The sequence below is a fragment of the Sciurus carolinensis genome, chromosome 2, assembly GCF_902686445.1.
Source record: "Sciurus carolinensis chromosome 2, mSciCar1.2, whole genome shotgun sequence".
NCBI lineage: Eukaryota > Metazoa > Chordata > Mammalia > Rodentia > Sciuridae > Sciurus > Sciurus carolinensis.
This window is the reverse complement of record NC_062214.1, coordinates 168,942,470-168,959,658: the sequence shown is the minus strand read 5'-3', so window position 1 is coordinate 168,959,658 and position 17,189 is coordinate 168,942,470. Positions and strand designations below refer to the sequence as shown.

Below are 17,189 nucleotides of genomic sequence, written 5' to 3'. Positions count from 1 at the left end.
TCAAAGGAAGGGGTCAAGGAGAGAAGGAAGGAAAGGAACAGTCATTCACCGAGCCTGCTGCCTGGGCTTTCTCATTTAACCTCCACTACCACCCAATGTGGACGTTCTCCACATTACTGCTGAAGAGAAAGCCGCTCAAAGAGGTTAGGAACGCAGCCAAGTTCATACAGCTGTAAGCAACAGAGCTAAGACTTCAACTCAAGCTTCTGTTACCCCCAGAATTTCTTTGTTCTTCCCCTCATACCCCGTAGACAGGTGCAGGGGACATCTTTTGCTGGGAATACTGGGCTTTTTGAGCAGATCATAAAAACGATTTGTTTAGAGCTCAACTAAATTATGAGATGATACTAGACTAAATATGGCTGTCCTAAACAACCCCCTGTGTGTCTCAGAGCTGAGGAGAATGAGGGTTGGTGAGGCTGCCGTTCCCAGGGTGTGCCAGGGCATTATCCCATGCTAAAGTGGAACTTATACCTGTGCAAAAAGGTATGATTAAAAGCCCTAACCCAGAGAATGCTCGCTGTGATTCCCACCATCATTCATTCCCTCATTCATTCATTCGAGTATTTTTATTAAGCAGCAGACACGTGCTCAATTCTGGAGCTATAGAGACACATAAAGCAAGTACAGCCCTCTACCCACAGAACTTAGAACAGTGAAGAAGACAAATGAGAAGATGATTACACAGTTGACGGATTCCTTACAACTATGACATATCCTGTGAGTCCATACCAGAATACCACCTGCCTAGTGATATCAGTGGAATGGAAATATAGAAGCTCCTATAAACCAAAGAAACCCCTGGGTCAGTTTTCAAGGTCATGTGCATTTTCAAGGTGAATATGGATAGTGCTTGCTGCAGATCTGTTCCCCCCCGCCCCCGTGTCTCCATAGTATCGCAGAGTCCATCTGATAGCTGTTCAAGTGAGGCTTTGAAATCCAGCAGCTAGATCCTCATGGAACCTGGCAGTTAGGAAATTTATTATGTCTTTTTCTTCCAGTCCTTGGTGTCACTGACATGAAGTTGAATGCGTGTGCGAGGGTGATTGTATCATGGTGATATCTGGACCGGGTGATCAGGCTGTGGCATTGGCTATTCAAGGACAGCAAGAACAGCACTAAGAAGTGCCTGTGAATTATGCAGGAGCGGGAGGGAAGAGAGTAGGCCTTAGAGTTGTGAATTTCTGTGGATCCAAAGCTTTCCAAACTACCTGCAAGGCAGCAAATATGGGGGGATGTTGTATGAATGAGTTAGAATTAGATAATATACCGTGTGCGGAGCTCTTGAGCTCTTCAGAGAAAATGCTGTCTAAATACATAGTGTTCACATCAAAGATAATGATACAGTACTCTATTTATAGTGCTGTGCTACCTACCTGCCAGCTATTTCCCAGGGATGTGGGAAAGATGAATGGGCAAGATCTGGGGAAAGTGCTTTGAAATCCTTGATTAAGGGCCCTCCAGGCAGATGTAGGGTTTAAAATGTATTATATTATTGTCACTGTCGTTATATTTTTTTATCACCTCAGAGAGTCACTGCCTTTCTTTCTCAGGTGAATGACTCTGTCTGATTGTTTCATGCCCTGAATGTCCTCAGAAAGGCAGCAGCCCCCAGGTGTGTAGTATAAGCAAACATGATTTTTAACCGGGCTGCCTGCTACCCGCAGATCCTCGCCCGTCTATAAACCCAAGTTCCTTTGAATTCCTCCAATAGGACAGGAATGTGTAAATGTCTTGCTTGAAATGAGTATTAACTGCACATCTTCTGCCCCTGGACAGAGTGGAGAGGTGGAAACGGGAGGAGGGGCAGCTGTGTTCTAAAGGGAAGCAGACAATCCCACGCCCTCACTCGGCCCAGCAGAGTAAGGAGCAGAGCTCAGGAGGATTCATTAAGGCTGAGGCAGCATGGGAAAGGACATTGACAACTTGGAACTGGTACTACAAAATCAGATGCTGGCATCTCTGGAAAAAGAAAAGGGCATGGAGTGGGCACTGACCATTTAGTGCATGAACTACCTTCTCCTTATCCAAGGCTGAGGAGCCCTCAAGAGTACAAATAGATCCCATTGATTCTCCCACACATACCCCCATGGAGATCAAATGGACCCTCGAAGGTCTGTCTATCTCTAGCCAATGGGATTTAGATATGCAAATGAGCTGCCTCTGCACTAAGACCTAGGAGAAAACAGTGTTGGGTACCAGGGAAGGTTGACCTTTGAAAGGCATTTGGTTCACATTGGGGCAGCAGGTGTGAGGGAATGATGGGCTCCATCTCCAGACTTCCTAAGGTAGGGGAAGGCCAGTATGCAGGGTATGAAAACGAGGAATGATGTTGTGGAAGCTCAAGACCTCCCAAGGCACACCCCTTTGTCTGCAATTCATTCTCGGACCATACCATCAAGGTGAGGAAATACCCTGCCTGGTCCCAAATCACCACTGGTCAAACTGCCAGTATCTCAACCTCTTCTGATCCTGCCCTAGGAACCAGGGGAAGCATGATTCTTTTCTTGCTTGCTTCAGTTATAATGTAAGTAGATCATCATCTAATTAAGTGACACTTAACGACTGCTTGCTCTTTGCTAGTTACCATGCTGTTATCATGTTGAATCTTCTCAAAACCCCATGGGGTAAACCTTATTATTGCACACATCTTCAGATGAGGAAACTGAGGCTCGCAGACAGCCTCATTAAATAATTTGCCAAAACTTGTAAGTACTGCCCACGGATACCTCTGATTCTAAGGCCAATGCTCGTAGCCACTGGATATGAGGGGGTCATCATTTTCATAGCATCAGTCACAGGAAGGAACAATGGAGGATACTCTGAACCAAAGTCATTATTGAATACTTGACGTGGCAGCAGAGCCAGAATTCTAGCCAAGGCGTTTCCTTCCTTGCGTGTTTTGAAGGCCAGGAGAAGGAGTTTAGACTTGTTTGAGGAACAGAAAGGGAACTATTAAAGTGATCGATACAATGCTCTCCACAGAGTAGCATGTGCAAAAACAGAATCAGTGAGACCAGCCAACAGCACCTCTGCAACCCTCTCAGTGTCCCTTGGTGACTGTGGAGCATGGGTTCTGTGGTCAGACAGTCTTGGTTCAGATTCTACCTGTGCCACTTACCAGTATTCACAATTCATTCATTCATCTGACAAATATATACCGGGCACTGTCTAAGTACCAGAGGCTATTCCAGGTGCTGATAAATGAGACAAAAGTTTTCTGCTCTCATGGAGATTCTTGATCTGATGGAGGATACCAACCATACATAAACAAATAGACAAGATAAAAGTGAAATAGCATGACTTCATGGAGAATTTCCGGAACACCAATCAGATTAGGTAGACTAGGAAGTGGCATATAAGCTGGGACATTTAAAAATAATCTGGTTGAGGATAGTACAGACATTATTACCTCATGTACATATATGACTGCATGACCAAGGTGATCCTACAATATGTATAACCAGAAAAAATGAGAAATTATACTCCATTTATGTATGATCTATCAAAATGTAAAAATGCATCCTACTGTCATGTATAACAAATTAGAGCAAATAAAAAATAAAAATCTGGTTATGGGAATGTCTGAAAAAGAAAAGTTCCAGGGACTAGAGAGAACTGGTGCAAAGGCCCCGGGGCAGGAATAAGGTCAACACATTCAAGAAAATAGAAAGAAGGCAAGTATGGCTAGGGCAGAGTAAATGGAGAAAGATGGTAGAAGGTGCTAGGAAGGCAAGAAAGGTTGATCTTGGCAGGCTTGATCAGCAGTTGTCAGTCTGGGCCTGGGGCTAGTAGGGGCGGCAGCACCTGGGAACTTGGTAGAAATGCACATTCTTAGGCCCCACCCAGACAGACCTGCTGAATCGAGAACGCTGGAATGAGACCTGGCAGTCTATGTTCCATCAAGCCTTCCAGATGATTCTGAGTACGCCAAAGTTAAATTTCAGAATTTCTCAGCTAGATTATAATTTCAATTGTATTCCAAGCACAGTGGGAACCTGTCTGTGGTAGACGCAGAAGAGTAGCACGTTAGGATTTTCTTTTAAAAGTCAAAAAAGTCCTCTGGCTGCTGAAAGGAATAGATTGCAACAGAATGAGAGGAATGGACGCAGGGCAGTAGGACCTACCTCGCCTTGAGTCCAGGCGAGTGGTGACAGTGGTTTGAGCGGGGACCAGAGGAGGGGTCCCAGGAGAGATGGACCACGTGAGGAGTGGAGGGAGGCGGCTCACGCGTCTGACAAAGGTGGGTGGGCAGAAGGAAGAGCATGAAGGACTGGCCGCCATTGTTCAGAAGCACAGCTCAAACACAGCCTCCCTCCACCATCCCCCCACTGCCCACCAGGAGGGAGCAGAGTGGAGAGCTGGGCCAGGGCAGAACTGGACTCTGAGCAGAGGCAGGTACCTCCCCTCGTGGAGAAGAGAAGAGGAGGAGCCGGGGAGGAGTTGGGGTGGCGATGGACCATAGGCTTGGGGCTTAGTTAGGGTTAGCTCTGCAGTGTGACCTGGGAGCCTTATTCATGTTACACACACACACACACACACACACACACACACACACACACACACACTGCTGAGTGAGACCTGCAATTTCCATAAACAAGGTTTGTGGTTTGCTCCTATCATTACCAGTAAAAATTCCAAGACAGAAACCGGCCTCTTGTTCTCATATGAGCTCAGTGAGGGTGGGTGGCTTAGGAGAACCCCGCCAAGTAAGGAGCAGCCGCAGAGCTGAAGCCCAGGTCTTTTCCGAGCAGCAGCGTCCCCTCCATTAGATCGCAAAGCTGTCAACCGAGGCTTGGATTAGGTGAGGTAAGCGTTCCAAGTACAGATGGGGACTTGTCTCCATAAAATGTTGACAATTTGTCCATCGTGGATTTTTGGCATCAATTCTGATTTTTCAAGCGTTGCATAAAATGTCACTTAGCTTGATTGCTGAGTTTGTTGGTGCTCCCTTATCTTTTGCACATGCTCCTCCCCACCCCCACCCTGCCCTCTCACCCTCGCCCTGGCCCTGATCTTTTACTGTCTATTCTTTGTAACAACCTCTGTGTGGACCATCAGAATGTCAAACCTTTGAGTGTAAAGGTCACATGATTTCCATCCCCACTTCCCTCCCTTGTGAAAATCCTCAGCTTCTGCTTTTAGACTCTATTCCCCAAGAAGTTTGCCTACCGTGCTCCTCCCAAGAGCACTAAAAACAAGTAAAACCAACAGTGGACTAGATTCTCCCATTATAGCAGAAGCTACTCCACTTCTTTAGCTGAGCTGAAATTAGGACTTGGGCCCTCTGTTCCAACTCTGTGACAGCCTGGGCCCCATTGTGTGTCTAGGTCATGCAAAATAATAATAATAATTATAAGTGACCAGAAGGGAAGAGCTGTGAACTGGAAGTTGCTTAGAAGACCCACAGGGGGAAATTTCTGACAACCCTTTTGAGACCCAAAACTCAATGCATCTCAAATGACTGACATGCAAGTTGTATGCAGTAATCTCATCCAGGACCTCTCTGGGCCACCGTCTTGCACAACCCCTGGGGCAGCATTCTCATTCATTTCTGTGTGCATGGAGCCCAGGGCAGTTGCTCAATACTGCAGCTCTGCTTCAGTTTGGCCCCTGCTTGGTGCAGTCAAGAAATGGCTACAGAATCAGCTGATCGTCTGTGTAGTTGAGTCTCTAATTGAAGGATTTTCTCTGTCCGGCTCAGGCACAACAATCTTTCCTGAATTGACTGCCCACTGGGATCTCTAGAAATTACCCACCAGAAATAGGAAATTTGTAAATGCCCAGGTAGACCGGGAATTAAGATGGAAAGCAGGAAGGTTTGACTGAGTTTGACTCAGGTGCTGTGGAGCCAGCTTGTTATGGTTTGGATGTGAAGTGTCCCCCAAAAGCTCAAGTGTGAGACAATGCAAGAAGGTTCAGAGGAGAAATGATTTGGGTTGTGAGAGTCTTAACCCAATCAGTGATTTAATCCCCTGATAGGGATTGATTGAAGTGGTAGGGTGTGGCTGGAGGAGGTGGGAATTGGGGCGTGGCTCTCCCTGCTTCCTGATCTTATGGGAGCTGCTTCCTCTGCCACACCCTCCATCATGATGTTCAGCCTTACCTCGAACCCTGAGGAACGGAGCTGGCCTTCCATGGACTAAGACCTCTGATACCGTGAGCCCTCAAATAAACTCTTCCTCCTCTACAATTGTGCTGCTGGGGTCCTTTAGGCACAGCATCGAAAAAAATGACTAAAACCCAGCTCCTCTCTCTTCTTATTAGAAGGTTTTCTTGGGTCTGAAGTTTTATGTCTGAACAACACAAACTTTCTTTTCTCTGTTTGGATCAAAATCATTCTTTAAAAATGAGATCCCCAGCAGGAGACAAAGCAAGACAGAGACCCAGCATCTGTAAAGTCATGAATCAGATAACCAGCCACTTGTTCTCTTCAGTGCTGGGACCTGACACACTGTTAAATAAATTATTTCCTGGCTTATTCTCACTGCCTTTCCAAGAAGGGGATTCATCAATTTCAGGACACAGCAACCATTTATTCCCAGATCACTTGTGTTTTTTACTTCTCCTCTTGACTTAGAAGAAGGAGAGAATGGGAGCTGTCAATCTTTCTGTCCTCCCCCATCCCACACATTTAAGGTGAGCCAGAGCAAACTTGGGGCTCAAATAGGGCTGTAAATAGAAATGTAAATAAGGATGTACATAAGTCGTGTACAGAGCCGAAACCTATGTAGGCTCGCAGCTATGGAAATAAGGAATTTAATTCCCCTTTGAGACTAACCAGCATGACCCCTATAGAGATTACCTTTAAGAAGGCCTGATTCTCCTTCTAAATTCTACTGGAATGTTCCTAACCCTCACTCCACCATACCCCTATTCACATATGTACACACATGACCAGAAATATGAAGCATTTCCATCATGGAGCAGCAAAGAGGGAGAAAAAAATCTCTATTGTAGCTCAAAGAGATGAGAGCACTCTTGTCCAAGCAGAGAGATCACAACAGGGCAGTGGATGGGCACCTTCGCTTCCCATGTGTGCCCACGTGCAGACGCATGCTTTTATCTTTGCTTGGTAGCCAGAAGAAATAGTCAAGCTTATGAGCCTCCTTAAGTTTGTTGTATACCCAAGTCAAGACTTATTTGAACTGTCCAAGGAATGTGAATAAGTTGGTTCCCCCCATAGAGACACTGAATTTTTAAGATTTGTAATTATAAAGTTTAAAGTTTTATTATTTTTAAAATAATGATGAGTTTAATATTGACCCCTGCTTTCTATGGAAATTCCATACAAACAAAGGGGAAAGAAAAGAGGTGTACACACACACACACACCACATTCTTTTTTCAGCACTGGGGATCAAACCCAGGGTCTTACACATACTGGACAAGCACCAAAGGAAACATTTTCTGTGTATATGATAACCCTTTACACACCACTAGACTGTACACTCCATGAGAGCAGGAGCTGGTCTTTGAAGAGTAATGAGAGGGTGGGAAATGAATGGACAAATAGCGGGATGGACGATTCACAGACCATGTATCCAGTAGGCATCACTGAAGAGGAACCAAAGAAGGATTTCTTTGCCCCTGAAATGCAACTTCTTTCAAGAGGCAAGGTAATTATACATGAAACAACCAGGAAATGCGTCAGACAGTACATGATTAACTTAGCATAACAATAAGAATGTAGGAAATTCTTATTTTAATTCTTAACGGATGTGGGTTTGATGTGCAAGAACATCCTCTGAGACCTAGGCAATACCTTGGCTCTGTGTTAGAGATGCTAGTGGATCTGAATAGTGGAGGACAGAGCAGGACATCCCAAACTCCTCAGATGCTGTGACCAAACTAAACTCATGTCACTCCCTTGAAACCATTATGCATTTTCCCACCAGCAAGTTCATACCATCCCCTCTCTCTGGAAGACTTTCCACCTTCTGGCCAAACCAAACTCAACTCCACTCAGCCTTCAGCCCTGATTCATTATCCCTCACCCTGGAAAGCTTCACTGATCTGATTCTAGGCCAAGTGCTCCCCCAGCTCCGCTCTTACCCTATCATACTTTCCACATTTTACAATTATTACTTAATTAATTATTCACCTTCCCACTACATGAAAGATTCTCCAAAGGCATAATGGATCTTTTCTTCTTGATAATTACACCCAACATGTATTAAGTGCTTAATAAATTACTTGTAGAGTGAAAGGAATAGATAGATGGGTGGTTAGATTAACCAGTGGAGGAAGGAAGGAAGAACAAACTTCCAAGGTAAGAAGAGATATGACATGTTGTAGCACAATGAGAAGAATTAAAGTATAGAGTTTACGTGGACAATTTTGAAAAAATGAATTCACAAAGATGGATGTATGGTGGGTGGATGGATGGATGGATAGATGGGTGGATGGATGGGTGGGTGGATGGATGGATGGATGGATGGGTGGGTGGATGGATGGATGGATGGATAGGTGGGTGGATGGATGGGTGGGTGGATGGATGGATGGATGGGTGGATGGATGGATGGATGGATAGATGGATGGGTGGGTGGATGGATGGATGGATGGATAGATGGATGGGTGGGTGGATGGATGGATGGATGGATGGGTGGATAGATGGATGGATGGGTGGATAAATGGATGGATGGATGGATGGATGGATGGATAGGTGGGTGGATGGACGAGTGGGTGGATGGATGGATGGATGGGTGAATGGATGGATGGATGGATAGATGGATGGGTGGGTGGATGGATGGATGGATGGGTGGATTGATGGATGGATAGATGGATGGGTGGGTGGATGGATGAATAGATGGATGGGTGGGTGGATGGATGGATGGGTGGATGGATGGATGACTGGTGGATGGATGGGTGGATGGGTGGGTGGATAGATGGGTGGATGGATAGGTGGGTGGATGGATGGGTGGGTGGATGGATGGATGGAGGGATGGGTAGATGGATGGATGGATGGATGGATGGATGGATGGGTGGATAAATGGATGGATGGATGGATGGATGGGTGGGTGAATGGATGGATGGATGGATGGATGGATGGATGGATGGATGGATGGGTGGATGGATGGATGGATGGGTGGATGGATGGGTGGATGGGTGGATAAATGGATGGATGGATGGATGGGTGGGTGAATGGATGGATGGATGGATGGATGGATGGATGGATGGATGGATAAATGGATGGATGGATGGGTGGGTGAATGGATGGATGGATGGGTGGATGGATAGATGGATGGGTGGGTGGATGGATGGATGGATGGGTGGATGGATGGGTGGATGGGTGGATAAATGGATGGATGGATGGATGGGTGGGTGAATGGATGGATGGATGGGTGGATGGATGACTGGTGGATGGATGGGTGGGTGAATGGATGGATGGATGAATGGATGGATGGGTGGATGGATGGATGAATGATTGGTGGATGGATGGGTGGGTGGATGAATGGATGGATGGATGGATGGGGGGTGGATGGGTGAATGGATGAATGGATGGATGGGTGAATGGATGGATGGATGGATGGATGGATGATTGGTGGATGGATGGGTGGGTGAATGGATGGATGGATGGATGGATGGATGGATGGGGGTGGATGGATGGATGGATGGATGATTGGTGGATGGATGGGTGGGTGAATGGATGGATGGATGGATGGATGATTGGTGGATGGATGGGTGGGTGAATGGATGGATGGATGGATGGATGGATGGATGGGGGTGGATGGATGGATGGATGGATGATTGGTAGATGGATGGGTGGGTGAATGGATGGGTGGGTGGGTGAGGGGAGCATCAGTATTGGGCTGTCAGGGTTTGGTGGGGTGATGACCTCTGCCCAGGTTCACAGTCAGAAACCTGGCTGGGAATGCTTAACCAGGAAGATAAAGGAGACAGAAAAAAGAACCCAACATGAAAATGTGAGGTTTCTAGACTCTTGTTGGAAAGGCTCACAGACACATCCTCCATCATGCTGCCTCAGGTCCATGAAGCTTCGCAAGTATCCACTGGCCTGGAGCAGTGAGGACAAATTTACTAGTGATAAGAGGAAGCCAGGTTGACACAGCAGAGTCATTTAGAAGGTATCATGAGGGAAGAGGTCTCAGAGTCCAAAGTCCAGCCTGCGTTTAGAGATTATTTCTAGCATGGGAGGACCAAAGGGTTTGGAAGCCTCCTCCTTACAGTACAACTAAGAATAGATTCACTTGTTACTGCCAGGGGAGCCTGAATTTCAGTGGGAGAACTAACTCTGGTTCCCCGGGGTGGCTGCAGCTTGGGCCTGGCACTCAGAGGTTATCCACCTGCTTGTAGGGAATAAACTATAGGGAAATAGAGAACATATGCTAGAACCTAGCTTCACTGCTTACTAGCTGTGTGACTCTGGATGAGTTACTTGACCTGTCTGAACATTTTTCTCATCTTTAAAAAGGCAGTAATAATAATTTCCATGTTGATATGGCAAAATAAGGATGAAATGAAAAAGTCATTCTCATGGAGCCAGACACTATATAGCTATCCATCTATAATTCTTTTCCAGATTTCTTTCTTTCCATAAATGGTGAAATTCATGGGCCTTCATCCAATATGTTATTCACTCATTCAGCTGATAGATGCTGCTTCCTCTCCCTTTCACTCTGAAGGAACTCAACAGTTAAAGAGAACTAACCGCTCCCTTTGCAGCATGCTGAGGATCAGAAACCTAATGCGATTGGATGTCCTCGATGCAAAGGAGCGCTCTGCGAGACCAGCCAGCTGCTCAGAGTGTTTTTCCCAATCCCTCTGGATTGTTGGTGGGAGATCTCCTGGGGCTTCCTGTGCAAGAGGCACAGCCAGGTCTGAGCTGGAGACACTAATGCTTTGGCACCTCCCTCAGCAGCAGCTCACCGGGAGGCAGGTGGGGTCCTGCAGTCACTGACAACATTACTGACTTCAGGAGCAGCTGCCCGCGATATCTGTCCCCAGGACCATTTAGTCACAGCCACTGAGCTGGAAGGAGGAACTGGGATGAAGGATTCAAACATCCCCACCTGAACCAATGAGTTAGATCCTGATAGTTGGAAGGATCTTCTGCAGAGTGGACAAATGTCATCGGTTAAGTTAACCGAGTATCCAGGGTAATGATACTGACCTTCCAGCCAATAGTCCCAATAAGAATTTTTAGGCATGTCATCAAAATAACCTTCAAAATAATTTTTTACTCTCATGACATATTCTTCCTGCAAAAAGACAGAGTGGATTCATTTCATGAAAACCCAGGTATGTTAGAAATTCACCAATAGTCACTCAGAGCCCTGACTGGGGGCCTCCTACATGCCAGACACGGCTGGGCACTGGAGCTGTAGTGACGAATAACTCACACACGTCCCCTGTCCTCATAGAGCTCACACTCAAATGGGGAGAGATGGACAGTAAACAAGTAACCAGTCAGCTAACTTGGGTTGTGACCAATGCCCTGAGAGGAACCAACAGAGTAACATGAGGGGACAGACCTGTGCGGGAGGGTGTGGCCGTGAGGTACGTGACCACGCAAGCCCTCCCCAAAGAGGTGGTGTCTGCCAGGAGACTCAAGGGCTGAGGGTGAGCCCGGATCTGATCCGAGGAAGGGTGAGCCCCGGGGCGTGCTCTGAGGGGGGCTAGGCCCAATTCGAGGAGTGGGAAGGGCGGCGTGCCTGGGACCCTGGAAGGGCAGCTGCTGAGGAATGAAGTCCGCTGGCTCCTGCAGGTCCCTCTAGGTCCCGGCTGGGGCTCTGCACTAACTCCACCTGCAGGCGCCCACGGGACCTGGGCTGTTTTTAACTCCTGACACTGAATGCAATATGGGGAAGGACGGAAGAAAGAAAGCAAAGGCAGGGACAGGAAACCCAGGAGGGACAGGTGCTGGTCCATGCACCTGCGGGGGTGGGGTGGGAGCAGGGCAGAGGCATGAACCAAAGAAGGAGGCCAGGGTGATGCCAGGCTCAGGCCTGAGTCCCTGGGTAGACGAGGGTGCCGTGCACCCAAGTGGGAGAACAGATCTCAAGCAAGACCTGGCTGGTGACTCGTGAAATGCTTTTTTGACCTGGTTGTGTGAGCAGCAAGAACTTCCTCAGTTATTCTCTGTGGCCTCCAGGCAGAGTATCACCTTCCATCAGAACAGATGTGCCGCTGTCCCTGTGAGTGATCTCGGCGGCATCCCACAGCTGCCCCCTCCGCTCACCCCACCTTCCACCTGGAGGCTCCTCCCGCAAGCTGCAATTCCTCTCGCTGCCTGTCCTCCTTCCTCTGTCCTCCACTAAGAAGTTAATGGCGACTCCTTTTCTATAGTCTGTTCACCAAAAATTAAACCAAGCACAAATCATGCAGCGTGGGGTGACACGAGGTCTGGCCTCCCAGAGCCTGTCGCTGACGGGGCAGAGGCTGGGTTTTAAGAGAACATGAGAGGTGCTCTCTGTTACCACTCTTCACACTCCAAACCCCTCTGACAGCCACCCGGATCTCTCATCCCGTTCTTTCCAACCTTTGTTGACCCAACTTCTATTTGCAGCCTGTCCCACCTCTCGGGTCACCAATGCTTTGTTGATTGCCCCTTATTTCCTGACTTAATGGCTTGAAGGTGTTAAGATCCTCTTTGATATTACTCTTAAACTACCAAACCGAGGTCATTGTTACCCTTAGTAGTAACAGTTGCTATTTATTAAACAGGACACACATCCTGCCAAGAACTTCCTGTGCATTATCTCACTTAAGAACCCTGAGACCTAGACACTGTTATTCCATTTCACGCATAAGACTTGGAGAACTTTGACAAGATGCCCAAGGCTGCCCTGCTAGTGAGGGATGGTGGAGGGATTTCAACCCTGGCCTTCGGTCTCCACCTCCTGGAAGGAGGGAGGACAAAATGTTGTGGCTTTCCCAGGCTGCTAGTCACGTTTTCTGTGGTGGCTCTTTGGGTTGGTCAGTGACTGGGCCTGGCAAGAGGCGAGGGCTTAGAGTCTGCTTTTGTAAGAGGTCAGCCGGCAGGGGTCAGGCTGGATTCGTAATTGCTGTTACGTTCACCTGAGGAGTGCTGGATCCAGAGCTGAGTCTGCAGGGTCAGCAGTGTAGACAGCAGAGGCTCTTTAGACATCCAACCACTGCGCTCATGGTGACTTGGGAATGCTCAGGAAAGAGAGGCCGACCCAAGTTGGACTGTAGATATTCCTACTTTAATAAGAATGAAGGGAGGAGCTGAAGGCCTCCACCGTCCCAAGAAAGGCCAAGCCTCAGCACAGCAGAGCCTGGAAGGGGAAGCACCAGGCAGCAGGCCAGGGCTCCTGTGGGGGTCTCTGCACCGCCCACTCCGTCAGCAACATCGGACACCCTCCAGGAGAGGCCAAAATGTCTTGACTGGGGTCTGGTCCCGAAATGTCCTGTCAGGAAGGAACACGGGGTGAGAGGCCCAGGCCTGCCTCTGTTTCCAAAGCAACTAGCATTTTTAAAAAAGGAGAAGAAACACAAATCAGGGGTTTTAAAGTCAGTTTATATTTTTAAATGTTCACATGAACAAAACACCGCTTTTCAACATACAGAGCAGTGTAATTGTATGAGTCACAAGAACTCCGTGGAATCTGGGGTGCCCTAGAGCTAACGGTCCCACCCATGTGTCCCTCCTGTGAGCTCTTTTGGAGACAGTCTCAGTGGTCTTTGAGGCCGGCCATGAACCAGCAGAATGTGTGACATGTGTGGAACGGCCCCCCGCCCCCTCCAGTCCCCTGTGATTGTCATGGCTCTATAGAAAGGGGAAAATATCTGGATCTTTTTAGGCCTAGTTTCCCACAGGCCATTTGTCCTCCCTTCCTGCTCTTTCTACAAAATAAATCTTTTAAATTAGTATCAGCTGATTTTAAAAGTTAAAAAAAAAAAAATTCTCCCTTGTTCCCAAAACAAGAGGGATAAGGAAACCAGCATTCTGGGTGGTGCTAAGGCCTGAGGCTTTGTGGATATACAATAGTCCCCCTCTTATCAATGTTTTCAGTCACCTGCCATCAACTGCAGTCCAAAAATATCAAAGGGAAAATTCCAGAAAAATTAATTTATAAGTTTTAAATGACTTTTCTATACTATTATAATTGTTCTATTTTCTTACTAGTTCTTGTTAATCTCTTGTTGTGCCTAACTTATAAATTAAACGTTGTCATGGGGGATGCATAGGGTATGCATAGGGGGAAAAGGGATAGCATATAGAGGGTTCGGTACTGTCCATGGATTCAGGTATCCTATGGGGTCTTAGAACACATCTCCCGTGTATTATTCAATTGCTCACTGTTGCCCAGGGATGGTATAATCATTGTTCACCCCATTTGTACATCAGTTAGATTATTCATCTGAGCCAGGCCTGGTGGTGCATACCTGTAATCCCAGTGGCTAGGGAGGCTAAGGCAAGAAGATCACAAGTTCGAAGTCAACCTCAGCAATTTAGTGAGACCCTGTCTCAAAATTAAAAAAATAAAAAGGGCTAGGGAAGTGGCTTAATGGTTAGGTGCCCCTGGGTTCAATCCCTGGTACCAAAAAAGAAAAAAATATATATTGTCTGAGATCACACAGCATATCCACAATTAGAACCCAGAGTCTTTAACCATCAAGCCTGAGCTCCCTCCAGTCTTTGAGTATGGTCTTACGGTGAAGCTACGCGTGAAGCACAGGAGGAACCCACTGAGGCTGGAGGAGGCCACTGGGCAGCCGCTCTCTTCCATGCTACTACCTCTGTGGTGTTGGGGTGGACTCGAACTTCTCTGAATCTTTTTGCTGTTGCCTTCTCTTCCTGTTTTTTCTCCTGGTTGGTTCACCCCCCCCCCTCAGCTCCTGGCTTATGATACTTATTTTTCCATCCACAGCAAAACGATTCACATCAAGGTAATTGATGATGAGGCGTATGAGAAAAACAAGAATTACTTCATTCAGATGATGGGCCCCCGCATGGTGGATATGAGTTTTCAGAAAGGTGTAGTACCCTGTCCTCCACACTAACATTAACATTCTTCTCTCCTCTTCTCTTTCTTCCTTTCTCCAACCCGTTTCTCTCCTGCTCCTTTTCTTTCTTCTACCTGTCTGCGTCACTTTCCCTGTTTCTTCTTCTGCTCTCTCTTCACTTTTCCCTCTCTCTGTCCTCTCTCTGCCCCCAGCTCTCTCCTAACACCTGCCAACTTGTCACATGCTATCCAGAAGAGGGATGCTCAAGAACCAATGGCAATTTTTCCAGGATGAGGAGAGGGAGGGAGAGAGAGAGCCCACCACCCCAGCCCCAGGAATATGGCATGTGGATTCTCAGCCTCTCTTGAATGACTCAGGATACAGGAAAGAGAAAGGGCTGCCACAGAGCAGCAGGCAGGAGACAACACAAGGAAAGAGACTGAGCACAGGCTGACAAGGGCAGTTATTCTCAGGGTTGAGCAGAGAGTCCCAAGAAATTGAGATCAATGTATTTGGATCTTGGTTCATTCCACTCCCAAAGCAGGCCTCAGGAACCGTCTGACTTGCCACATCCCACTATCAAGGCTTAGTTCTCTCCTGGACCCTGACTGAGCTGCAAGTGCCAGTACCAGTTGAAGAGACTGCCTTACTCTACTTTCCCATTCAGAGTAGCTAGGTGTGCAGGCAGAGTTGGAAGAGTGGGAGAGAAGATTCCCATCTGCAGGGAAACTTCTCCAACAAGTCCATGGAACTTCTCAGAGTGAACAGAGCCCTTCCCCTTCAACTTAAATGACCCTGTATATCCCATGGCCTCCATTAACCAGGTCAGAAAATCCTTTCCATCTAGACCATACTATGGAGGAGGCAGCTACTAGATTTGGGGGCAATATTCTTTGGTCAAGTCATCAATCATGTCCCTCTGGGCCAGGCTCACAGGTCTAGAGTTCCCCATTCCCATCCCATAGCAAAGTTTCTGTAGCAGAAAAACAGTCTCACATCTTATAGATAGTCCCAGGACCCCATATCTAAGGAGAAGAGAGAAATTACCCCCAAATGGCTCAACAATCAGTGAGTTTTGTCTTTGGTTCACTGAGCAAGGTATGAAATGGTGTCCAAAAAAGGACCCCAAAGGTCACCAAAGATGAACTTTTGAAACACACACATGCACACACGCACAGCAAGTCCTGTGCCCAACAAGCAACTCAGATGAATTTACTACTTTACTGGCAGCAAAGCAGGGCATGTCTTTAGAATATCATAGGAACATTAGAGGAGCTGAGGACACATCTAAGCCATCATTCATTCATTCTCTTTGCAATTTGAGAGCACTTAGGTCCTAACCGACAGCCCCTCGCCCCAAAATAAACCCAGAAAATAACAATTCCAGCTCACTATTGGGACCTACTAACCACCACTGTGGTTTCATGAAGGACCAGGAGAAGCCACACAGACACACCCAACCTCTCCAGGTGATGGTGAGCCTGAGCTAGCGTCAAGCCAGTCCTTGTAGGGTAATGACTTTCAAGAGACTTTGCTTCCCTGAGTGATATGCCTGTGAAAGACAACACGCCTCATTGGGATAGCCAGAGACGAATAGAAACCTCATCACTTTGTGCCTCAAACCCAAGTTAATCAGCATTTAGGAAGCCAGACCTAAGACTCATCCAGTTACCCATGCCATAGAGGTGTAAATATAATGGATTCCTGTATCATATCATGGTTAACATTGATTTATTCTGGTTTCCACCCGTTGGCAGAAGTCCACTCTCAGAGAAAGAATGAGAAAGACCATAGTCTTCTGCCTCCCTTCTTTCCCCTGCTCTCTCTCTCTCTCTTCCTCATAAATACTTTCCTTTTAAATTTTTCTTTAAAAGATTCATGTGAGAAGCGGGTATGGACACAAAAAAGGGACACGAACCCTGGGTTCCACGGATGTATTTGTTATTGTGGAAGGTTCTGGGTCATCCCAGCTGGCAGGTAGTTGACCTGCTGCCTAAAAGAAATGGCACTGTGACCATGTGACACCCTCTGGAATGTGCTGCCCCACTCACCTCCTACTAACCCTCGGCAGGACCTGAAAGGACTCCTCCCCACCATCGTCCCCAATCTCCCTCCCCTATTCCTTCCTGTCCTCCTGGTTCCCTCCCTTTGCCCACCTTTCCTGGCCTCCTGGCTGCCTTTCCCACAAGAACGACTGTGATCAAGGAGACAAGAAAAGCCAAGACCATTTTTTTATATGAGAACCACACAATCCAC

General features: G+C 47.2%; 1 protein-coding gene across 7 annotated transcripts in view; it reads left to right on the top strand.

The window, feature by feature from the left end:
• Nucleotides 1-17,189, top strand: part of Slc8a3 (solute carrier family 8 member A3) — a 134,551-nt gene that overhangs the window by 100,374 nt on the left and 16,988 nt on the right. For 3 of the 7 annotated variants that reach the window (XM_047541598.1, XM_047541600.1, XM_047541597.1), the window contains exon 3: nt 14,858-14,964. The exons of 3 other annotated variants lie outside the window; for them this stretch is intronic. In XM_047541598.1, coding sequence (XP_047397554.1) covers nt 14,858-14,964 — 107 coding nt within the window. Of the gene's footprint in view, nt 1-14,857; nt 14,965-17,189 lie in introns of those variants that run through there. One more of the 7 variants, XM_047541602.1, reaches the window with a different exon arrangement.